This window comes from Felis catus, chromosome D2 (assembly GCF_018350175.1).
Source record: "Felis catus isolate Fca126 chromosome D2, F.catus_Fca126_mat1.0, whole genome shotgun sequence".
In the NCBI taxonomy this organism is placed as follows: domain Eukaryota; kingdom Metazoa; phylum Chordata; class Mammalia; order Carnivora; family Felidae; genus Felis; species Felis catus.
In genome coordinates, this window is record NC_058378.1 from 53,061,210 (window position 1) to 53,087,384 (window position 26,175).

Below are 26,175 nucleotides of genomic sequence, written 5' to 3' on the forward strand. Positions count from 1 at the left end.
ATCCTCTTCAAGACTTTTTTTGCCTGAATCAAGCACTCTTTTTTTTTTTTTTTTTTTTTAAGATTTTGTTATTAATCTTAATGAACCTAGGTGACTCATTTGGTTAAGCGTCTGACTTTGGCTCAGGTCATGATCTTACAGTTTGTGAGTTTGAGCCCCGCACTGGGCTCTCTGCTGTCAGCACAGAGCCTGCTTTGGATCCTCTGTCTCCCTCTCTCTGCGCCTTTCCCCTTCCTCCTCCCCCTACCCTGCTTATGCGCGCGCGCGCTCTCTCTCTCTAAAATAAATAAACATTAAAAAAAATCTTTAAACATTTTGTTAGTTTTAAATAATCTCTACACCCAGTGTGGGCCTGGAACTCACAACCCTGAGATCAAGAGCCACATGCTCCACTGACTGAGCTGTTCAGGGACTCTGAATCTGGCATTCTTGATTGGCTTCCTCTCATGTCCTTCCTTGCTTTCCTCACTTCTGGAACAGTCTCCCTTTTAAATGCTTCCTTATTATATCATTTGGTGTCTATTTATAGAAAAACTACCTAAAATGTTATATTAATTATCTACTGCTGCACTTAACAAACATTTATTATTTTACAGGGTTAACTATCTGGGAGTGGCTTAGCAGGGCCATTCTGGCCCAAAGTCTCTCATGGGGTTCTAGTCAAGATGTCAGTGAGGGCTGTAGTCCTCCGAAGGCTTGACAAGGGTTGGGTGATTTGCCTCTGTTATGACTATTGGCAGAAGGCCTCAGTTCCTTGCCACATAGGCTGTCTACAAGGCTGCCTGACAATCTTCATGACATGGCAGCTGGCTTCCCCAGAGTGAGTGATCTGAGGGAGGCTGAAAGGAAAGACATAATGTCCTTAGTAATCTAATATCATAAATGACATACCTTCTGCTATATCCTACTGGTGACATAGATCAACCCCTGGTTGGACTGTGGGATGGGACTACACAAGAGATCTTTGGGGGCCATCTTGGAGGTTACCACACTAACTTTATAAAAGAAAGACACGTCCATCACTGATACCCATTGTATTGATTCTTCACTGATAACTGCCTTTGTGCATTGTCGTGTAAAAACTTCCAGTGTACCAAATAAAGAAGTCTCCTTTAATGGTTAATTAAGGGAGTGTGTACACATAAGTGTGCCTTTCTTTTCTTGTGCAGAAAAGGATAAACCATGTTAGAAAAAATATATTTTGTCTTGTGCTGGGATATTCTTAGTTCTTTTTATTTTTAATTTTAATGTTTTAATTTTGTTTTTTATTTTTGGGAGAGAGAGTGCAAGCAGGAGGAGGGACAGACAGGGAGGGAAACACAGAATCCGAAGCAGTCTCCCGGCTCTGAGCTGTCAGCATGGGGGCTCAAACCCATGAGCAGTGAGATCATGACCTGAGCAGAAGTCGGACACTCAACCGACTGAGCCACCCAGGCGCCCTGGGATATTCTTAGTTCTGACACATGGTAGGTGGGAATAATGACCAATTTTCATTTAAGGTCCTGATCTCTTTTGTTCTCCAGCTGTTGACAGTGAATATATTGCTTTTTAAGAGGGAGTATTGTGAGAGTACAGAAGCAAAAACATAGGAAAATTTGAATGTAAAACTGACGTATGTGTTTAAATATAGACAGTGCTTTTGGCTAATCTTAATACTCATCCCTAGGATGTGTCATTTGCTGTAAAGAAAAACAGCCAAAATAATATGAGTTAGTGAAGTGGAATCTTTTAAATATAACTGGAGTATTTTCTGGGACTGCTAAAGTTTTGAAGTTACATTGACTAACCCATTCTTTCATATTCATGTAAGTTGTGATTCAGAAAAACTGTTAAAAGCCATTTGCCAAATTGTGATATTTTTGACTTCATATTAAAATAAAATAAAAACTGGCTGCTAGACTGATTAGTTTCTACCATATCTAACAAAATTAATGTGTCATACTTGACTTTTATACTTGTTTTTTTTTTATTTCCAAAATTGAACATCAAAATTTTATGTATGTCCACATATTTACTGAAGGCATATTGATTTTTTTTAATCATACTCCTCCTTTTGTAAGTAACTTACAATTGTATCTGTATATTACATTGCATTATTATAAATTTGGTAATGAGAAACAGCATTTAAGTAATGAAAAGTGATTTATTACCTTGCTTTTTAAGGTACATGAATGGATAAAACAATCACCTTGGATTTAAATAATCTTAATCTTGACTAGTTTTATAATTTATTTCTCAGTGGTTTTCATAATATTATATCCCATAGTGCATACTAACATATTTATTTCAGTCAAAACATGAAGTCAGATTTTTTTTCTGTGATACTAATACACTTGCCTTATTTAACAGTTTGATTGTGAGGACTGCCCTTGCTAATTGGGTCTTAGGGTGGGTATTTTATCAGTAAATTAAATACACTAAATCTGTAGTTCAGAGTTTTTAGCTAAAAAGTATGTTGTTAGGTGCAAAAAAAGGAAAGCCCCATTCATCATATTAAGAAACTAATTTCCAATACAAATTTAGGTTTTGTTTTATTAATTATCTAAAATTATAATATACTTAGATTGTATTGATCAGTTCTTTATTAATTGTAATGATAATTCAACCTGGAAGGAAAAAGCTACCTTAACACCTAAATCTTTATGGTCTCAGGAATAAAATAAAAATACAAACATACTACACTAGAAAATATAGTATTAGAGAGGTGCCTGGCTCAGTCAGTAGAGCATGTGACTCCTGATCTCAATGTCATGAGTTCGAGCCCCACATTAGGGGTAGAGTTTACTTAAAAAAAAATACACAGTATTAGAAAAAAAACACATTAAATTAGAAAATATCTATAAGGGTGGTAGTCTGAAAATATTAATTAAAAAAGAAAAAGGAAAACTGTAATTTATTTCTAAATATTAAGGAAGAGCATGTTCATATATTTTTTAAATGATTATAGATAACCATTGGATATGTTTAAATGAGGATGTAATAGTTTTATTTATAGTATACTTGAAATTGCGTCCTTTATATTTACTTAAACTCATAATGGAGGGGCGCCTGGGTGGCTCAGTTGGTTAAGCGTCCAACTTCGGCAGAGGTCATGATCTCGCGGTCTATGGGTTCGAGCCCCGCATCGGACTCTGTGCTGACAGCTCAGAGCCTGGAGCCTGTTTCAGATTCTATGCCTCCCTCTTCCTCTGACCCTCCCCTGTTCATGCTCTCTCTCTCTCTGTCTCAAAAATAAATAAATGTTAAAAAAAAAAATTAAAAAAAAATAAACTCATAATGGAAAAAATTTAGTTACTAAAATAAAAACTGTGTGAGGGGGACCATAGTTTTTTTTGAAATTATTTTAATTCTTTGAGTACAAAAATACTGGGAGAGCTTCCCTAGGGGTTACCTAGGTAAACTTATTTTTTGCATTGTGAGTTTAGTTTTTGTAGCATTAAGAAAAGGCATTTTCTGGGGTGCCTGGGTGGCTTAGTTGGTTAAGTGTCTGACCTCAGCTCAGGTCATGATCTCGTGGTTTGTGAGTTTGAACCCTGCATCAGGCTCTGTGATGACAGCTCAGAGCCTGGAGCCTGCTTCAGATTCTGTGTCTCCCTCTCTGCCCCTCCTCTGCTCGCGCTCTCTCAAAAATAAACATTAAAAAAAAAACTTTAAAAGTCATTTTTTTGGATAAGTACTTAAATAGTAAAACTATCAAAAATTTTTTTCAGTGAAAATATGAGTTTTGATTTTTTTTTCCCTAGTAATTTTTTTTTTTCTTTTGGATTCTGTTTGGAGTCTTGAGTAGGGAAATGGGTTCCTAGTCCTTTCTTCTCACTCTGGATGGATTCTCCTTTTAAACAGAGAGGAAGACAAAAGAAATGGATATATCATTTCAATCATTCATTCATTCATTCAACAAATAGCAATTGATTGCCTTCCATGCACCAAATGTTGTGCTAAGTAATAAGGATACAATGGCGAACTGGTTGGACAGGACGATATTCTAAAAGACTGGAGTCAGGTAGTAAAGATAGATCTCTGTTATCCAGTATGGTAACTATTAGCTGTATGTGGCTATTTAAATTTAAATTAATTAAAATTAAACGAAGTTAAAATTCAGAGTCTCAGTAATATTAGCCACATTGAAGTGCTCAGTGGCCATATCTATCTCGTGGCTACCACAGAAGACAGTGCAGATATAGAAAATGTTCATTGTCACAGAAAGTGCTATTAGACAATAGACCAATAGACTGCTAATTAAGTTATGGCACAGGGGCACCTGGGTGGCTCAGTCGGTTGAGCATTTGACTCTTGGTTTCAGCTCAGGTCATGATCTCATGGTCATGGGATGGAGCACTGCATCAGGCTTTGTGCTAGGAGTGGACCATGCTTGAGATTCTCTCTCTCCCTCTCCCTCTGCCCTCCCCCCCTTGGACATGCTCCTCTTTCTCTCTCTCTCTCTCAAAAAAAAAAGTCATAACACAGTTGATAAGTGCAGTGATATGGATATACAGATTACTATGGGATAACACGGATAATAGCAAGCCTCAGGAAGTTGAGGAAGGCTTTCTAAAGGAAGTGACATCTATAGTGAGTCTTGAAGGATAAATATAAGTCATATAGGGAAACAACTGGGAAGCACTTTTCAAGAATACCTTGTACAAAAGTCTGGAAGTGAAAAGAAAATGCTATATTGAATATATTGAGATGAGGCAGGAAATGGAAGAAGGTGCCAGATCATGTAGAGTCTTATACATTATTTTCAGAAGTTGAGACTTTACAGCCAATTCCTTTATTTAGTTCTCCTCACTGACAGCCATATTTTGAGTTAGTCAGTCAGAAATCTATAAAACCTTAGTGATAAGTTGGGCAACTGTTAAATTGTTTGAATTTACATTTAGTCTTCCTAAATGTCATGATAACAAACAAGGTTTCTCTTTTTGAACTATAAAGTCAAAAATTTATTTCTGACATCAGTATGAAATACCATTTCAGTTATATTCCATTTGTTAGAAAATTTAAAATGAGGGGCGCCTGGGTGGCTCAGTTGGTTAAGCGTCCGACTTCAGCTCAGGTCATGATCTCGTGGTTTGTGAGTTCAAGCCCCACATCGGGCTCTGTGCTATCAGAGCCTGCTTCAGATTCTGTCTCTCCATCTCTCGGCCCCTCCCCTGCTCATGCTCTGTATCTGTCTCTCAATAATAAATAAACGTTAAAAAAATTAAAAAAAAAATTTAAATGATTCTTAGTGGTAAAGAAGTTATCTATTTTGTAGTATGTTTATGTTTCATTACTCTGCTGATTTTATTTTAGGGTGATGAGGAAACATTTGAAAATTATTACCGAAAACAAAGGAAGAAACAAGCAAGACTGGTATTGCAGCCCCAGTCAAATATGGTAAGTTATGTGAACATTTTGAATTGGTTATATTGTCACTTTTTACCTCTTACCCTGCCTTAATTTCTTCAGAGCATGTATCATTATTCATTCAACAACAAATATTTATTGAATATCTACCATTTCCAATAATTGGTTTAGGTGCTAAGGGTATAGCAGTGAACAAAACAGGTAAGTCCCTTCTCTCATGAGCTTACATTCTATTAGAGATAGATAGTAAACAAATAAAATAGTGAATAAATAAAAAGAGAAATAAGAAGATATATAAAGTATCAGGGAGTGATAATTAGTTTCTGACAATATGGTAGACTATGTACTTGGATTAATTGTTCTACTGACAAAACAACTAAAGATGCTGGATAAAACATTTAAACATTTTAAAAATTATTTTTAACTGCACTGAGGATTTGGTAGAAAAGTATAGTTAGGAGAAAAACTAAGTGAATATGGAATTGCTCTGTATGGAATTGCACTTGTGATAATTATATGACTAGATGTGTTTGTGAAAACAGTGCATGAAAAAGTGAGTTTTATTGTACGTAATTTATACAGTATATTCCACTATAGAACAAATAAAACAGGGAAACCTAAATGAAGGCAGAAATCCAGATAGGTTTAATTAAGCACTAATTGTGGCTTTTATCTTAGAGGCATCTGTTGAATGGGAAAGCATGAATTTTGAGGACATGGGAGTACAGAGAGCCACCCAAAGTAGCTGATAAGAGGTTGTCTCCCTTGTGAAGCTAAGACTCCAAAGAATTAGAGCCTCATTATTAGGATGACCTAGAGATAAAAAACATCTGGGGGCACCTGGCTGGCTCACTCAGTAGGGTATGTGACTCTTGATCTTGGGTCATGGGTTTGAGCCCCACATTGGAAGTAGAGATTACTTAAAAAAAACAAATGGACACAATGCTATATATTTTAAAAATCTAGCAAAACCTCTCTGTTGTTTCCTCCACACACTGTAAGGACATTGCTTATCTTAAATGTTGGTGCTGAAGGAACAAGGCGAAAAAAGATCTCTGAGAATACATAACAAGTGGATTCTCACATGTGTTTGCCACACAGATTTATTCTACTTGGATAATTGAAAAAAATCTCAGGTTGAAAATTTAGTTTGAAGTATTTCTATGCTGATATTGCCAGTAGAAGCAAATGCAGAGCTCTGAACTTTCATATCATAATTTCAAGGAAAATTAGCAAATCACAGTCAAAAATAATTATAAAACAACTGAGAATCATTAAAGATATTGGCAACAGAGGGACTCCTGGGTGGCTCAGTTAGTTGTGTCTGACTCTTGATTTCAGCTCAGGTCATGGTACCGTAGTTGTGGGGTCAAGCCCTGCATTGGGCTCTGTGCTGACTGTGGAGCCTGGTTAAGATTCTCTCTCTCCTTCTGCCCTTCTCCCCTGCTTGTGCTCTCTCTGGAAAACAAAACAAAACAAAAAATATATATATGTGTGTGTGTGTGTGTGTGTGTGTGTGTGTGTGTGTGTGTGTATACATAAATATATAATGTAGGCAACAGAAATAAATCCTAATAAGAGACTTTTAGTGTTTGAATTGTTAGCCACTTATTTTTATTTATTTATTTTTATTTATTTTGAGAGAGAGAGGGAGAGAGAGAGAATCCCAAGTGGGCTCCACACTGTCAGTGCAGAGCCTGAGTTCAAACTCATAAACTGTGAGTAACTGTGAATTTAATGCAAATTAAAACTATAGTGAGATACCACTATCTACCTACTAGACTGACTAAGATTAAAAAGATTTATGATAGATGCCCCAAATTATTAGCCATTTAATATAGTAATTATTGAATATATTTAAATAAAAAGCAAGCTTGCTGATATAAATAGGGAACAAGAAACTGTAAATACTTACCAAAATGAAGAAAAATCAAGTGGAATACCTAGAAATTGAAGATCTACTAATCAAAATTAAAAATTTTATGAATAGGTTTAGCAGTTGATGAATTCTTAGTTGATTTGAAGAGATTACTTTGAAAGCCTCACAGAGAGATGAGAGGATAAAAATACAGAAGAGAGACAGAGGGGATACAGAGAGCAAGTCTAACATATCTAGTTGGAATTTCAGAAAGAGAAGCTAGAACAAGTGAGACAGAAGAGTATTTGAGGGCATAATGGCTGAGAAGTTTCCAGCATGGACAAGAACTATAAACTTTTACAGAGTCATATCCAAGGAATCCCGAGTAAGTTAAGTAAAAAGAAATACATTCTGAGAGATCTTATAGTGAAATTGCAGACCATAAAGAGAAAATAGAAGACCTGAAAAATAGTATCAGCTAACTTTAGTTAATTGACATTTATTGAATACTCCTCCCCAAATAGCAGAATGTGCATGCTTTTCAAATGCACATAGAAGGTTTACCAAGGTAGATCAAATGCTGGGCTATAAAATAAATCTCAGGAAATATAAAAAACTTGAAATCTTTTTTTTTTTTTTTTTAATTTTTTTTCAACGTTTTTTATTTATTTTTGGGACAGAGAGAGACAGAGCATGAACGGGGGAGGGGCAGAGAGAGAGGGAGACACAGAATTGGAAACAGGCTCCAGGCTCCGAGCCATCAGCCCAGAGCCTGACGCGGGGCTCGAACTCACAGACCGCGAGATCGTGACCTGGCTGAAGTCGGACGCTTAACCGACTGCGCCACCCAGGCGCCCCGAAATCTTTTGACTACAAGATAATTAAATTATCCATATGCAAAAAAATACTTTTACCTCAATCAGCAATTCAAGAAATGGACCCAAATGCAAGAGATGAAACTTTAAAACTTTTAGAAAAAAAATAAAGGGTAAAATCTTTGTGACCATGGGTTAGGCAGTATTTTCTTAAGTGAGATACCTAAAGCATAAACCATAAGGTAAAGAAATTGTTAAATTGAACATTAAAATGAAGAACTACTCTTCAAAAGGCATTGCCAAGAAAGTGAAAAGACAAGACACAGATGGAGAGAAAATATTTGTAAAACTCATGTCTAACAAAGGGCTTATATTCAGAATATAAAAGAATTTGTATAACTATAAATAATTAAAGCCAAACTAATGGATAAAAGATCCAAGTAGACATTTGTCTAGATATACAAATGAGAAATAAGCACATGAAAAGATGTTCAATATCAATGTTTCATCAGGGAAATGCAAATTAAAACCACAGTGAGATACCACTACATACTTACTAGACTAGCTAAAATTAAAAAGATTGATCATAGCAAGTGCTGGTGAGATGTGGAGCATCTGGAACCCTCATGCACTTCGGGTGGGTGTAAAAACTATGGTGCCGCTTTGGAAAATAGTCTGGCAATTTGTTACAATGTTAAGCATGCACTTATGCTACAACCCAGCCGTCTTACTCCTAGGTTTTTACCCATGAGAAATAAAAACAGTGGCATATTTTAAATGCTAAAGGAAAATAACTGTCAACCTAGGATTCTATATCCAGTGAAACCAAGGCAAAGATAGACATTTTCAGACAAAGAAGAGGAGAGTTTGTTACTAAGACACCCTTACTAAGGAAATTGTAAAGAATCTACTTCAGGCAAAAGGAAAGTGGTGCCAAATGGAAGATATGAGATGCTGGAAGGGATGAATAGCAAAGAAAGTATAAATATGTGGGTGAATCTATGTCAACTATAGAAAATAATGTTAATAAAATATTATGGACTTTAAAACAAGATAAAATTAAAATACACAACAAAAGCATAAATGTGAGGTAGGAGTTAATGAAATGAAACTATACTACAGTTTTCTGAATTGTCCAGAAGAGTAAAAATATTGATTGATTTTAGGGTTTGATTATTTAAGTATGCATAATGCAATTTCTGGGGTAACCAGTAAAAGAGTGGAAACAAAATATATACTTTCATATAATATTAAAAAATCTAGAATGATAAAAAATAAAATATTTATGTCTTAGTGTTGATAAAAAATAATTGAAACCTATAAGCACTTGATAACGTTGACTCAAAATATTTAATACAAGATTGCCAAAACTAAAAGGATAAATGGGAAATCTGTAGTGGATTTTTAAGCATGTCTCAGTATCTTATACACCAAATAGATAAAATATCAGTAAGAATATACAACATGCTTAACAGGCTTGTTCTAATAAACCATATAGAAGCCTGTTTCAACAACTGTAGAAACCTCTTCTTTTCAAGCACATGGCATATAATACATGGCGTATTATAAAATGTGACTAATACACTATCTAATAAAGCAAGTATCCAGAAATATCAAACATCTGGTCTCATGTAGATTCCATTCTCTCTGATCATATTTTATTTTATGTATTTATTTAAAAAAATTTTTTTAACGTGTATTTATTATTGAGAGACAGAGAGACACGGAGCATGAGCAGGGGAGGGATAGAGAGAGGGGGAGACACAGAATCCAAAGCAGGTCCCAGGCTCTGAGCTGTCAGCACAGAGCCTGACGCGGGGCTCGAACTCACACACTGCGAGATCATGACCTGGGCTGAAGTTGTTTGTTCAACTGACTGAGCCACCCAGGCGCCCCATCTCTGATCATAGTATTTTAAAGCTGAAAGGTAAAACTATTTCTTTCCCCACAACCTGAAAAAAAAACCAGATGTTTGAAAAATTTTTTTAGATGTTTGAAAATTTTGATCACATTTATGAAATATGCAAAATACAGCATTTCAATGTAATTAAAATAATGAAATATTTCATGTAATTAACTTCTAAGAATGAAGTTCAAATGGTCAAATATTTTCCTGTATACCTTTTGTTAAAATTATTAACACGTAATTGTAGATCATTTTTAAGGAGTTTGACTTTTATTGTGAATCAGATATAAAGTCATTGGAAGGTTTTTAGTGGAAGATATAATGATCTGATTGCTCTTTGAAAAGTATCATCCTGGCAGGTATCTGGAGAATAGACTGAAGGGAGCAAGCCTGAAAGCTGGGGAGATTACGTAGGAGAATGACATAATAGCCCGAGTGAGAAATTATGGTGGCTTGAACTTCTTCTGTGAAGAAGGTTTTGAAGTTATATTTACTTTTTAACTTGTTTATTGTCTTTCTCTTTTTGAATGCAAGTTCCATGAGGGTAAGGGCTTTTTGCTTTTTACCAGTGTAACCCTGATACCTTAAAAATGTATGCAGCATATAGTAGACCCTCAATAAATATTTGTTAATAAATATTGTAGTGACTTGGAACTTACTTTTATGTTACTGATATTTATTGGTTTAAATTGATTTTTATTTTTCATTTAAAGCATGAAACAGTTGATGGCTATAGAAGATATTTCACTCAAATTGTAGGGTATGTATCTAAAATGGAGATAAATATTATTTTCATATTATGTTAAATGTCAGAACTGCTTGTTTTCTGTTTGGGTTTTAATTTTTTTTTTTTTTAACACATGCTATGTTGGTAATTACTGTTTTTAGGTTCTTTGTGGTGGAAGATCACATTTTACATGTGACCCAAGGATTAGTAACCAGGGCATACACTGATGAACTTTGGAACATGGCCCTCTCAAAGATAATTGCTGTCCTTAGAGCTCATTCAGTAAGTCAGCCAAATTATGTTACTAAGTTTTTAATGCAGTTACTTCAGGAACTTCTGAAATCCATGATGTCAGAAGAAAACCGTACCTCCATCATTCTGCATTTTTGGTAGCAGCTCAGATTTGGAAGCAGTAATGTTAGGCTTTTGTCTGGTTATACTGGGTTGTAATTTTGCAACTGACTGGGGCTTCCCAAGACATTTTTAGTCCAGCATTAATAGAAAATGAAGAATTAAGCTGGTCTCATTAGTCTCAACTGACCTCTTCATTAGATCACTGAAAAGCACTGTGAAGAAAGGGTTTTTAATTATCATTCCAAATTCTTTGTTTCCAAAATAAACTCCACCATTAAAACTCAATAGAACTTGTTCTTCGATGTTTATAATTTGTTTGCAGTAATATAATTACAGATTTCTTAAAAATATGCAATTGTCAAAATTTAAACCATTTGAAATAATGAACTTCTATGTAATGGGAAATTTTTTTATGCATTAAAGTAAAATGATCAAATATTTGCGTAATACACCTTTTGTGGAAATAATACGCTAGTACTATAAAGACTGTTGAAACTAATAATTGCTTATTGTAGATGTTTTCTTAAGACAGTTTAGTAGCTTACCTTCAGTAAAATCTCCCCATACTTAAAATTTTGTAATTACTTATAATTTTATTATTAGGAATAGAGATTGAAAATATTTTAAAGGATTATTAGCTTATATAGTATTTAGATTGTAAATATACATTTTTTATTTATCAGGAATGTAGATTCTTTATACACTTGTTTGTCCAATGAACTATAACTTTTTCTAACATATTAAAGAATAATTATGTTATGGTCTTTCCCTAAGAATTTTTACTGAATACAGGAAGCCAGCCATGGATTTAACTAATAATCAAGATTTTAAATTTATTATAAGCCTGGCATATTAAAGGAAAATGTTTCAGGTTTTATTTGTTTTCTGGTTTATATTGTTTTCTGGTTATATTTTATTTGACTCTGGTTTATATTTTTCTTTGTTTGTATTTCCACCCCTCCACCTCTACCCCAGTCTTATTGTACTGATCCTGATCTTGTTCTGGAGCTGAAGAATCTCATTGTATTATTTGCAGATACTTTGCAGGTGGGTGATAATATAACATTCAATTTATGACTATTTGAGCACTTAAAGATATATAAAATACAGATCATGCTCATTTATTTTATTATGGATTAGTGGTGGTAAATTAGTAGTAACCAGATGTTTGCTTATGTATTGGTATTCCCTATTACCCAAGACTTTTCATTCTTCCCCCCTTCCTGATTATGAACCCTGGACAGAACTCAGGGAATATTATCGTCTTTTAAAATATTGATTATTCAGAGAGAATAGATAAAGTATTTCTTTTTTAGATAAATTATTTTCGTAGTTAAAGAAAAGTCCATGTTATAGTGAAAAGAACCCTGAACTAGAAATTAGAAGATAAAGGGGCACCTGGGTGGCTCAGTAGGTTGGGCATCCGACTTTGGCTCAGGTCATGATCTCATGGTTCATGGATTCGAGCCCTGTGTCAGGCTCTGTGCTGACAGCTCAGAGCCTGGAGCCTGCTAAGGATTCTGTCTTCTTCTCTCTTTGCCCCTCCCCCACTCGTGCTCTGTCTCTCTCAAAAAGTAAATAAACATTAAAAAAAGTTAGAAATTAGAAGATATAAGCACTGCCTTGGGAAGTCACACATGACCCTGAGTTTATATTCTGCCCCTACTATTGACTAATTATATGTTTATAGGTTTTCTAATATTTAGATCCTCATTTGTGAAAATCGGGTTATTATTAGTTTTCAGGATTGTTTTAAGTGTGATAATAAATATGAAAACATAGTTTGAATTAAAAAAAAAAAAGAAAACATATAGTTTGAAAGCTGTTTCCACTCATTTCCTTCCTAATTTTAGGTGTACTATGACAATGACCAAATCACTTTACTTCTTTGTGTCTTGTTTTTTTTTCTTTTTAAAAATGAGGTTTAAACTGAATTGTCTCAAAACTCAATGCCTTTGTGATTTTCAGTATCAAAGTTTTAAGCTTGTCCCTTTTACTTGATCACGGATGGGCAAGATTGATTGCATTTTGTTTTCATGTTTAAACTTAAGGGATTTTTATGGTTGGAATAACATTTCCTGAAATATAGATTGGCATTTTCCAAAGTGTGATAATAGATGTTACTTTAAGAGGAGTTCTGTGGTCAAAACATTTGGGAAATAAGTGAAGTAAAACAGACTTCTCCACTAATAGCCTCTTCAGAGCAAATTTATACCATATGATTCCAAAAGGAAGGTGCTTATGCAGCATTTTCCCAATATATTTGAGCTTTGAATCTTTTTCCGCCATATGACATCTTGTAGGTATAGAGCTTCATGTAATATGTTTTAGGAAGTGCTAATTTAAACTATTTGCTTCATCATTAGAGTTTTTCCATCCTAGAATAATAGTTGTCTACTTTGTTCTTAAACTGAAGAAGATTCTACAAGTTCCTTTAGTAAATTGTTTTATTGTCTTATATCTTTATTAATTTGTATGCCTTATACTGTAACACCAGGATAATATGGATTTTTTGTTTTCGTAAATTTTGTGACAAATATACCTGTAATATTATTGATTTCTCTGCAAAAAAAAACTTGGTAAGTTTTATTGGAGACCACCTTAATTTTTTTAGGTCTAGCTCTAAGTAACTTGAGGGAGTTTTGCTATCCTTAATGACTTAAAGCATTGCTACTTAAAGCATGGTGGGAATACCACTCACTGGTCCGGAAATGTTACTAGTCCGCAAATTATTTATTATGGATCCATAACATAAAGGAGCTTCTGTCAGAATGTAAATCAACCACGTTACTAAGTACAAAATTTAGCTTAGTTGGCATATATTTTGTAGCAAGAATTTCTCTATGTAGGTTAGCCTCATCCATTTATATTCTGGTGCAAGCTCCTTATCTCTTGGTAAGCCATAACAAACTGTTCTTGAACTGGCACTTTGAGTACAACTGAATCTAGAAAATTTCTATGGTTCCAAGGATTTCTCTAGAGAATCAAAGAAGAGTAATAGACAATATTCAGGTAATAGAGGCATTAGAAAGTGACAGTGGTAGGTGTATAAGCCCTTGTAAGCATACCTTTCTAATCTTACTGCTTTGAAATAAGATTGAGGAGGACAAACCAATCCATATTACTTATTCAGAAATCCTGCAATATTTTCATTCCACTGAAAATTGACAGGCTGAGTATTAGGTAGGTCTTACACACTGTAGTCAAGTTATACCTTTTAATTAAAGAATTGGGGAGGGTCTTTTCATAAAAACTAGAAAACATTGCATAATATTTAGTTTTTAAAATTGGCCCTTTGCCACCCTAAGGAAAGTTTTCTTTTCATATGTCATTTCATTACTTAAAACAATGCTGACTAAACAATAACATTAAAAAATAACACCAACATATTATAGTTCTGCTTACTACGTATTAAGTAAATCACAAGTAAACATTTATGATTCATTACTAACATTTTTTGAGCACCCACTATGTGCTAGTAGCTAGATGATATATAAAACGATAGAGACCTAAAAATCAGACAATAGGGAAATAAAAATTCTTCAATAAATTTACAGTTTAAACAGATAAGATGTATAAGACATACTAATATAGCAATATATTAAAAACCTTTGGGCTCACAGAAGATGGAATGTCTGACTTTAATTCTAGATTGGGAAAGTCTGTACAGAAAGTTGAAATGGGAGTTGGGTTTTAAAAGATGAGTTCAGCAAATACACACTAGGAAAGGGACATGAATGACAAAGGAATTAAAATACCATGTGTAAACTGTAGATAGAGGAATAGTATGGTGATAGAAAGAAGATGGGTGTGAGCAAAGAAGGGCAAATAGTGGTAATGAAACTGACAAGGTAGTTTGACCCAGATTATGGCAGGTCTTGTGGGACTTCAGTAAGTCTTCTGTAGTTTTTAACCAGGGGGATGGCGTGATCAGATTTGCATTTTAATTTTTTTTTTCAACGTTTATTTATTTTTGGGACAGAGAGAGACAGAGCATGAGCAGGGGAGGGGCAGAGAGAGAGGGAGACACAGAATCAGAAACAGGCTCCAGGCTCTGAGCCGTCAGCCCAGAGCCTGACGCAGGGCTCGAACTCACGGACTGCGAGATCGTGACCTGGCTGAAGTCGGACGCTTAACCGACTGCGCCACCCAGGCGCCCCAGATTTGCACTTTTAAATGATAATCTTGAGAGTCTTTGCAATAGATTGAGTTGGAAGAGACAGATAGGTGGAATTTCAGTTTAGGAAGCTCTTATAATGGTCTAGGCAAGAGATGTGGCAGACCAAAGTAAAGCAGTGGCACTGGGAATATTTCTGGAAAAAAGAAAGTAAGTGGTGGAGAAGAATGATGGATTTCAAAGAGGTTTGTTAAGGAGGTAAAATCAAAAGGATTTGCTAAATGATATGTTTGTGGGGTAGTTTATTTCAAGTTTCTTCCTAATAACTGAATTGATGGTAGAACTATTAACAGAGATAGGAAATAGGAAAAACACTTGGTTTAGTTAGAAACGGAAGAGATAAGCTAACTTTAGCGTGTTTGCTTGCTGGCAGCCTCATTGGAGATGTCTAACAGGTGTTGGAGTCAAATATTTGGAGTTTCCAAATAACTAGAGATGTAGATTCAGAATAATCATAGAAAATAGTGTTTGAAGTCAGTAGACTTCACATTATGCTAGAGACCTAGAAGAAAAACATCAAAGGATGGAGATAGAAGAAAAAGGAAAACTGGAAGAACTGTTCATAGATAAAAGGAGAACAAGGAGAGAGAGTGATGTTACAGAATTCAAAGTAGACAAGTTTCAAGAGAGAGGTAATGTAGAGTGAGAGATCATTGACTTTTATATTTAGGAGGTAATCTGTGACATTGTTGAGAGAAGTTTTAAAGGAATAGCAGTGGGAGTTAGATTGTAGTAGGTTTGGCTATATGAAGAGAGTACAAAGGGAGGCAGCTGGCAGGCACAGCAAATTGAGGAGGGCTTTTTTGTTTTCCTTACTATTGTTTCTTATTTTTCTTGGCTTAAAGGTGGGAGGTCATTTAGCATATTTATTTAGCCAAGGGAAAGGAACTAGTGGAAATTAAAGACAATGGTGAATAAATAATCCATGAAACAGTTCCTGCAAGCAGAGTAGGATCAAAAATAAAGAAGAGGGAAAACTTGAAGGGGAAAAAGGACAAATCTGTAAGGTGGGCAGAAATATTTGGTCCTGAAATGGGTAAGATTTCAATGAATTTCGAAAGGAATAAAGTTTTGGAGAGTTTATATTTGATGGAAAGGTGTATATTTCCCCTGTACAGTGAAGTCAATCTTAAATTGAAGGTGCAAAATGAAGCTAGTGTGTTTCAGACAAAATATATTCTCTTTTCTTCTTTTATCCTTTTTAGGGCCACTTCCCAAGACATCATTATATATGCAGGTCACTAATCTTGAACTTTTTCTCCAGTTTTGACTTCTACTACTTTTGAAGGTTAACCATGTAATCCAGACTGAAAAGAGAGAGGAGAAATGGAAAATTATTCCAGCTTCATAAAAGTCTTTCTAAACTCTCTTATCTCATGCAACCTAATAGAAAGTCAAAAGGATAACTTATTTTTATGCTGTTGGAATGACATACAATATGATGTAGTGATCACTTGCAAATAGTTCTCCAATATTTTCAACATTTCTTTAATGTATACCTTTACTTATTTCACTTGTTTATCTGCTTGTGTTGTGTTTTAGGGTTATGGTTTTCCAGTGAACCGACTTTTTGACCTTTTATTTGAGATAAGAGATCAATACAATGAAACACTGCTTAAGAAATGGGCTGGAGTTTTCAGGTTAGTCTAAAGCCATGGAACCTTAATGTAAGGAAAAAGTTTGTTATATACTTTAGCATATAAAAATGCTTATATGATTTCGCATTTAGCAATAAAAATGCTTATAATTATTTTTTATTGTGGTAAAATATACATAACAAATTTTGCCATTTTAACCTTTTTAAAATGTACAGTTCAGTGACATTAGTATATTTATGTTGTTGCAACCATCCCCACTATCCTTTTAGAAATTTTTCATCTTCCCAGACTGAAACTGTACAAATTAAACATTAACTCCTAGTCCCTTCTTCTAGCCCCGGCAATCACCATTGTAGTTTGTCTCTATGAATTTGACTACTGTCTGTATTTTATGTAAGTGGACTTATACAGTGTTTGTTTTTTTGTGTGCGTCTGGATTATTTCACTTAGCATAATGTTTCCAAGTTTCATCCATGTTGTAGCATGTACCAGAACCTCATTTTTCAAGGCTAAATAATATTCCACTGTATGTATATCACATTTTATTTATCTATTTATTCATCTTTGATATTTGGGTCATTTCCACCTTTTGGCTGTTGTGAGTAATGCTGCTATGAACACTGATGTATAAATACATGTTTGAGTTTCTGTTTTCAGTTCTTTGGAAAATATACCCAGAAGTGGAATTGCTGGATTATATGGCAGATATATGTTTAATAAATTGATATTTATTACAGATATGTTAATAAATCGTTTTCCATAATGGCTGAAAGACTTATAATAAAATTAAAAAAATTTTTTTTTAATGTTTATTCATTTTTGAGAGACAGAGTTTATAGGTAGGGTGAGGCAGAGAGAGAGGGAGACACAGAATCCAAAGCAAGCTCCAGGCTCTGAGCTGTCAGCACAGAGCCCAACACAGGGCTCGAACTCATGAGCTGTGAGATCATGACCTGAGCTGAAGTCAGAGGCTTAACCAATTAAGCCACCCAGGAGCCCCTATAGTAAATTTTTAATTGAACTACTTTTAGTTCTAATCTCTGTAGTTTGTTTTCCCCAATAAATGATAGATGTAAGGCTATAAGTATTCAAAGGTATTTATTATTAGAAACAGAGATTTATAGCTTTTAAATTTTGTTTGGAAGGGCGCCTGGGTGGCTCAGTCGGTTAAGTGTCTGACTCTTGGTCTTCAGTTCAGGTCATGATCTCGCAGTCCTGAAATTGAGCCCTGAGTAGGGCTCTGCCAATGGGCTCTGTCAGGCTCCTCCTCTGTTTGCTTCTCCCCTGCTTGCACGTGCACGTGCTCTCTCTCTCTCTCTCTCCTCCCCCCCCCCCACACAAAATAAATAAACTTAAAAAAATAAAAATTAAATTTGTTTGGAGAAAGTGGTGTTTTTACAAACAATGTAACTAGACTAAAAATCTTTAAAGCATCTAATTAGGAAAATTACTTTTGCTTTAATCACTTGCCTGCAGGGTATGGAAAAAGTATTTTATAATCTGTTATAATCTATATAACTTTGTATTGCCATGAAAAGAGAAATCTGTTCCCTAATTCTAAAATCCTTTATCCCTCCATCCTCCTTCCCTCCCCCCGCCTCCCCTTTCCCCTCTCTTCCTTTCTTTTTTTCTTTCTTTCAAAAATAAAAATGTAAATCTTGAGATCTTACATCTAGGTCACCCAAATATAGAAATGATGTGGCAGTAATATTTAATGAGATTAAAACAGAAAATATGTTAAATGATTTAACATCAGCTTGACATTTGCCTCATCAGTTTTCAAAACTAAACAGAGATGACCTGAATACTGTGATAGAAATCTTTTTAATTTTTTTTTAATGTTTATTTATTTGTGAGAGAGAGAGAGCATGTGAGCAGGGGAGGGACAAAGAGAGAGGGAGACACAGAATCTGAAGCAGGCTCCAGGCTCTGAGCTGTCAGCACAAAGCCCGATGCGGAGCTCGAACCCACAAGCTGTGAGATCATGACCTGAGCCGAAGTCAGATGCTTAACTGACTGAGCCACCCAGGGGCTCCAGATAGAAATCTTTTTAAAATACCTGAGTTGTTCACAGGTATTTTCACTTTTATTAACATCAACCAAATAAATTCTTATTTGCACTTTTTGTATTAACATTTCTTAGGGGTTATATTGTCAGGATGTTGTCTCAAGGGGACTGTTGACAGTCTTGATGAAACATATAATGCATCAACAATTTTTGATCTTCAGTATTTTAGAAATATGGGTAGTGCTTATTGATGGGTGGCAATCTATAATGTCTACGCTTTGATGTAATGTGATATAATCTATCTTTATATATAAAATCTTTACTCATAGGGTTGATGTTAATAACTTGCCCTCTTCAGAAGAGTGTTTAAGTTTTTATAATTGTTGATAGATTTGTATTGAGCCAGCTGTCTTATTTATCATAAGACTTCTACTAGTGAGATTGTCGCCCAAGATGGGGAAAAACCATGAAGTATTGTTTTCTGTATAATTCTCAAATGTTTTTTGACTTCTACTTTTTTTTTTTTTTTACTTCTACTTTTAATACCCTTCTAGATCATGCCTTTTGCCTAAATTTTTAAGCAGTAATAGAGGGACACCTGGCTGGCTCAGTAGGTAGAGCATGTGACTCTTGATCTCAGGGTTTTAAGTTTAAGCCTCATGTTGAGTGTAGAGATTACTTAAAAATAAAATTTGGCGGGAAAAATAGCAGAATTTAAGCTTTTCTTATTCCGGACCTATATATCTTCAAAAATAAACTTTGACTTCACAAGTAGTGAAGTGACAACAATGGCTAAGAGGTAAAAGTTATCATCAGTACTGAATAATTAAGATTTGACTATTTCCATGATAGAATTTATAATCTGTTATAGTTTATTTATGTGTGTGTATGGTTCCCTCCAGCTATATTGTGAACACCAGTGTTTTATTTATATATATATTCTTGATTGCCTAGCCCCAAGTACAGTGCTTTACACAGAGTAGGAACTCAGTAAATGTTTATAGAATTCAGTTCAGTAAACAGTCACTTTGAAGACCACATTAACATTTTCAGAATGTGAAAGTACCATTCATTAAATTATCTCGCCTTTCATATTAACTGATTCCCTGGCATTTGTATAAAGTAAGTAGTTTATGGTCTTCTGGTAGTTTCTTAACCTGTAACTTGCCTTTTAAAAAGATTTTCATTTCAGTATAGTTAGCATACAGTATTATATTAGTTTCAGGTGTGCAATATAGTGGTTCAACAATTCTGTCACTCAGTGTTCATCAAGATAATTGTATACTTTTTAAAAAATGTATTTATTAAGAGAGGGAGAGAGAGAGTGCGAGCACAAGTGGGGGAGGGGCAGAGAGAAAGAGAGACAGAATCCCAAGCAGGCTCTATGTCAACAGCGCAGAGTCTGACGAGAGGCTCGAACCCATGAACTGTGAGATCATGACCTGAGCTGAGGCTAAGTACCAGACGCTTAACCAACTGTGCCATCCAGGTGCCCCCAAGATAATAATTCATTGTATTCTTAATTCCCTTTACCTGTTTCACCCATACTTCCACCCACCTCCCCTCTGGTAACCATCTATTTGTTCTCTATAGTGTAACTTGTCTTTTAAACCCTTATTTTAAAACACTATTTAGAAGGAAATAGGATTGGGGCACCTGGGTGGCTCAGTCAGTTAAGCATCCAGCTTTGGCTCAGGTCATGATCTTGAGGTTCATGAGTTCAAGCCCATGTCGGGCTCTGTGCTAACAGCTTAGAGCCTGAAGCCTGCTTCTGATTCTGCATCTCGCTCTCCCTAGCTCATGTTCTCTCTCGCTCTCCAAAAATAAATAAAAAATAAATTTAAAAATTTAAAAAAAAAAGGAAGGAAGTAGGATTAGTTGAAACCTCTCACGATATTTTAGGTGAACAGTGTCTTTTTAAAATTTTTATTTTATATCTTGTTTGTTTGTTTATACTTTTAAGTTAGTTAACATACAGTGTAGTCTTGGCTTCAGGAGTAGAGCCCAGTGATTCGTCACTTACATGTAACACCCAGTGCTCATCCCAACGTGTGCCCTCCTTAATGCCAATCACCCATTTACCTCGCCCCCATCAACCCTCAATTTGTTCTCTGTATTTAAGAGTCTTATGGTTTGCCTCCCTCTCTGTTTTTATCTTATTTTTCCTTCCCTTCCCCTATGATCATCTGCTAAGTTTCTCATATTCCACGTGTGAGTGAAATCATCTGTCTTTCTATGACCGACTTACTTTGCTTAGCATAATACCCTCCAGTTACATCCACATTGTTGCAAATGGCAAGATTTCAATCTTTTCAGAGAGAGAAAAGGAGAGAGAGAGAGAGAACTGGGGAGGGGCAGAGAGAGAGGCAGAGAGAGAGAATCCCAAGTAGGCCCCTCACTGTCAGCACTGAACCCAATTCGAGACTCAATCTCACGAATTATGAGAATGTGACCCAAGCCGAAATCAAGAGTCAGGTGCTTCACTGACTAAGCCACCAGGCGCCTCTAGCCAAACAGAGTCTTATTCCTCCCCCAACCGGAACAGAGTTTTATTGTAATTATTTTGTGCACCATCAGGATTTACAAACTTGTGCCTTTATTTCCAGTCTCATCAAGGCTCCAGACCCCATTTATCAATGAGATACCAGTCATCCAGTCGAAACATATCCTTCTCTTGTATTCCATACTTCAGCAAATGTCTCTAATGAGGTGCCATATACATCATTTGTCCATTTGCCCTGTTTGGAAATTACAGATTCATCCAGAATATACCTTCCCTCATAATTTTCATTTACTTTTTAAATCCTATGTATATATTTTATTTCTTAAACCTCTTCTTTTTGCCACCTCCTTTCTGTCCCCACTAGGACAGCTTTAATTCAGATCCTCATCACCTTTAATCTAGATTATTCTTCAGTCTTTCTCACTGGCCTCTGTGTTCATTATTGTCCTCCCAATTTATCCTCCACGTAATGGACATACCACATTTCTCTGCCTAAAACCTGTTAATGGTACTCCAGTGCCTACAGGATAAAATCTGGATGACTCCGTTTGTCCCCCTGCCCGGCCTCATGTACACTGTATCTCTTGTGTACTTTATGCTCTAGTAGTACTGCACTACCTGTGGTTTTACTCGCTCCCACACTCATACTTTTTTACCCCTTATGCTTTTGCTTGTTATGTTCCATCTTTCTGAAATGCTGTTCTTCCATAATCTCATTAGAAGTATTTCTTTTTTCAAAAAAAAAAAAAAACAAGGAATTATTTCTTTTTTCATCTTGAAAGGCCCTACAGAGCCCATGGCTTCTCTATAAAACTTTCCATGAGATCATCTCCCACCTACTCTGATAAACTTAATCATTTATTCCTTTGTGCTATTTCTGAAACTTGCACCTCTTTTATTATGTATAATGCATTATTATAAACATAATTTGTTTTCATGTCTGTATCTCCTCTGTTAGGTTGAAAACAAAGATCTTGTTTTTATCTTCATGAATTAGGGAATTTTCATCACAATTACTCCAGCTCCTGGCACACAATAAGTGCTCAATAAATATTAGTCAAGCTGAATTATTGGTTAAAAGAAAGTTGATGATTGGACAGCAGGTATATTTGGACAGTCTGGGTTATGCTATAGTAACAAAAATGCCCGCTATCTCAGCAGGTGGGTACAGACATTTTATTTCTCACCCAGAAGTCCCTACTGGGTCTAGTAGTCCTAGATCCAGGCTGTTTGCATTTGTGTTTACACATTCTTGACATGTAGTATTCCCTATTACCACGGGAAAGAGAGTTACACAGTTAGTTCATAAATGCTTTGGACCTGAAGCAACACCTGTCACTTCCACTCTCAACCCAGTGGCCAAAACTAGTGATATGTCTCTGCCTGTTTGTGTGGGGCTGTGTGAGCACATGGAGAGCATAGGGATATTGCGTGAATAGTAATCATATTGCCTTACTAAATATAAAAGGTCCTTTTGTAAATACAGCATTTTGAAAAGACTAAATCAAAGGCACTGTTTACATCTTCGGGGCACTTAACGATCTAGTTGAGAAGAGAGAGAGAGAAAAGACTTACAATTTGAGAATTGTCCCTATCAAGAAATACAACTGTAATACTCATCTTATGGCTTTGTTTTAGTTGTAGATAATGAGTTTGTTCAGACTGTGCATCTTAAGAATTGTTCTAGAGTAAAAAACTAAAACTGAGGTGCTGAGAGGATGTAAAACAAGTGGAAGGAAGAGATTGCACATGAATTTTGAGGGACAAGATTTATTTGGTATTGAATTTTAGAATTCTGGATGAGTAGGCAGTGTTTTCCTATTTCAACTTTTAACTGACTAACGAAAATGCTTTTGTAGTAATTGGTTTATAAAAAAAGTATTGTTCTATATCACTTCAGTGATACATTTTCAATATTATATTTTCAAGTCTCTCTTCTTTCTCAACAGGGACATTTTTGAAGAAGATAATTATAGCCCCATCCCTATTGTTAATGAAGAAGAATATAAAGTAGTCATCAGTAAATTTCCCTTTCAAGATCCAGACCTTGAAAAGGTATAAGCTAGTTTTTAATTTAAGAATTCTCTGAAACAAATTCATGAATAGCTATTGCTATATAATATTAACCTGACATTGTGAGAGTGACTTCTTTTCAGGCTTTTGTTGTTATTGTGTTATCTGAGAAACTCAATTATGTTCTGTTGACTGTTAAAGATTATGTTACTACTTCTATTCTACTACTACTACTACTACTACTACTGTTTTTGTGAAGTTAAGAAGGGATTTTCCTGGGGATACTAGGAGCAGTTGTCCCAAATGATAGGTGAATTCCCAGGACAGGTGTTAGTAACATTATATAGATTCCAAATTAGATAAAGTAAATGTCAAGTAGATTATAGGAATAAGAATATTCTAGGGAAAGAGAGGAGAATTGATCTGAAATGTTCATCATTGTGGAAGATCTTGTTTTATGTTTTCTTTTCTAGAAATACACTTCTGCAAAAAGTTTATCTTGGTTAAATAGGGTTGTATGAAGGCAGTTGCCACCTGTAGATTTTTTTCCTGAAATGGGAATATGTATTTTTAGAGTCAAGATGTTAACAAAAGACAGGATAGAGAAAGGAAAGAGACCAGCACATAGAGTATTGTGGCAATACACATGATTGCATATGTGTGATCATCCATACACATCAGCACACACTTGAACCTATCTAGTATCTCTGGGTAGAATCTGATCTCCCAGGAAAACAGCATCATCTTTCCTGTTATTGTCACTTTTATTCTTGTTTTTTTTCTCTTTACTTTTCTTTGTTATTTTCTAACTCTTTATAATCTAGTCGTTTTCTGTGTTTTTATTTCTTCACAGTGAACAAGAGTGAATTCTCAGTGAATGTGTGAACTATGACTAAATTTTTGTTATTTTTTATGTATGTATAAACTAGACATGTTATGTATAATAGTCACTAAATATAGGACCAAGTAATTAAATGCATAGCTTTTAGATTATAGCCAAGACTGCCACTGCATAGACATAATAGTTGTATTTTAATGAACACAAAAGACCAGAATATTCTGCATGTTGTGGCTTGGTTTTATTTTGTTTTAGTTACTGGTAATAAGTTTGTTCAGGGTGTAGCATCTATATAAAGAACATTGGATTTGGTCCAGGTTCACATGCCAGCTCTGCCTATAGCTTGTGGGCAGATGTCTTACCTTATTTAGGCATTTGTGCCACATCTGTCAAATGAGAATGTCGAACTAAATAATCTCTAATGTCCTTTCTAATTACACTAAGTCATTCTAAATAGGTTTATAGTTAAAAGGAAGTTTGACTTTGCTTGTAGGGTGCTTCCAAAACATGCAATATCTCTTAGGATTAAGCTCATTACGAGTTATATTCATTGGTTCATGTGTTACTTATTGAAAAGAAGAACTAATGTTAAAATAAAAACCACTTGGAAGATTTAAATCTGCAAACTGAAAAAACTCATAAAATTATTTAGTAACATTCTCTTGGTTGTGTGTTTATATATTCAATTTTTTCCTAATTTGAGTATAATTTTCATTTAAAACTATTAGAAAAGATGTAAAACTGCCTCTCAAATAACTTGAATTGTGTTTTTAGTGTATATTATAGGTGAGCAAGAAGTAAGACTGAACATATATGCAAAGATCTGTCTTTTTGAAGATAACTATGCTAATTTGATAAGAACTCTTTGGCTAAAAGAAGAACTTATTTATATTCTGTGTTTAATGTCATTAAAATGGTTCTTAAAGCTGAAATGCCTTTTAAATAGTATTGGGTTCATTATTCTGTAAAGCATAATTTGGAGGTGAATTAGCACTTACATTATCATCAGGTGATTTTAAAGAATACCAACTTTTTGGTTGGTTTTTGTAGTACTCCTGATTGAGTCTCTAAATTTGGAAAGATTGAACCTACCAGTTTTGGAGAGACACTGCTGTATATGACTGTTTCACCAGCAGCCAGTTGTAAGTTTCCTTCTGCTAGAGGTACCTAAGAATACTTCATTCATCCAGATGTTGATCATTCATCTACTAGACATTGTGCTGTTTGGTAGTTTTTCAGTCTCTGCTGTCAAAGAGCTTATAGTCAAGTGAGGGATAAACATGAAATTACAATTCACAGAATTTGGCACTCCTTAAGATAGAGGAAGCAGCATGCAGAAAGGCTCTAGTTCTGTAGTATAAAATGCAAGGTTGATAAAAGTACAAGAGATGAAGATCAAGAAATGAAGATGAACTGGAAAGGACCAGACTATTCTAGAGCTTATAAACAGTGTTAGAGAGTTCAGCCTTTATCTTGAGGGCTATTGAGAAGTCACAACAAGGTTTTAACCACTAAAAACATAATCTGATTTGTGCTTTAGAAAGATCTCTTTGGCCAATGTGTGGCAAATGGATTAGATAAGAGTAAGACTAGTGGCTGGGAGGCCAGCTAGGGAATTGTTGCTGTTATCTTGGTAAGAGAGATTGGTGACCTGAATGGGAGTTATGGCCATGGAATTTGATTTAAGATATGTTTAGGAGTGGGGACCAACAGAAGTTGGTAATTATTTGCATATGAGGGATGATGAAGATAGAGGGGTCAGGTATGGTAGCCAAGTTTCTGCCTTAAAAAGTAGTAGCATTTACTAAGATAGGAAATACCAGAGGAGCAGATTTAGAAGGAAAGGATGGTAATTGCACTATTGGATCTACTGAATATGTCCCAAATGTCACAGCCTAATGGAAGTGTCCAAGTGGCAGTTAGATATATGGATTTGGACTTCAGGAGAGTTAGCCTCGAGTAACAGATTTGGGAGATATTGGTGCTTGCATGGTGATTGAAGTCATGATATTAGGCAACATCATCCAAG

The 26,175-nt window shown here is 35.1% G+C and overlaps 1 protein-coding gene across 11 annotated transcripts in view; it reads left to right on the top strand.

Annotated features, from left to right (window-relative positions):
* Positions 1 to 26,175, top strand: part of EXOC6 (exocyst complex component 6) — a 228,911-nt gene that overhangs the window by 89,915 nt on the left and 112,821 nt on the right. For all 11 annotated transcript variants that reach the window (XM_019813545.3, XM_045040414.1, XM_045040415.1 and 8 more), the window contains 6 exons: positions 5,296 to 5,379; positions 10,642 to 10,688; positions 10,817 to 10,937; positions 11,985 to 12,056; positions 16,729 to 16,826; positions 23,245 to 23,350. In XM_019813545.3, the coding sequence (XP_019669104.2) occupies positions 5,296 to 5,379; positions 10,642 to 10,688; positions 10,817 to 10,937; positions 11,985 to 12,056; positions 16,729 to 16,826; positions 23,245 to 23,350 (528 nt within the window). The remainder of the gene's footprint in view (positions 1 to 5,295; positions 5,380 to 10,641; positions 10,689 to 10,816; positions 10,938 to 11,984; positions 12,057 to 16,728; positions 16,827 to 23,244; positions 23,351 to 26,175) is intronic.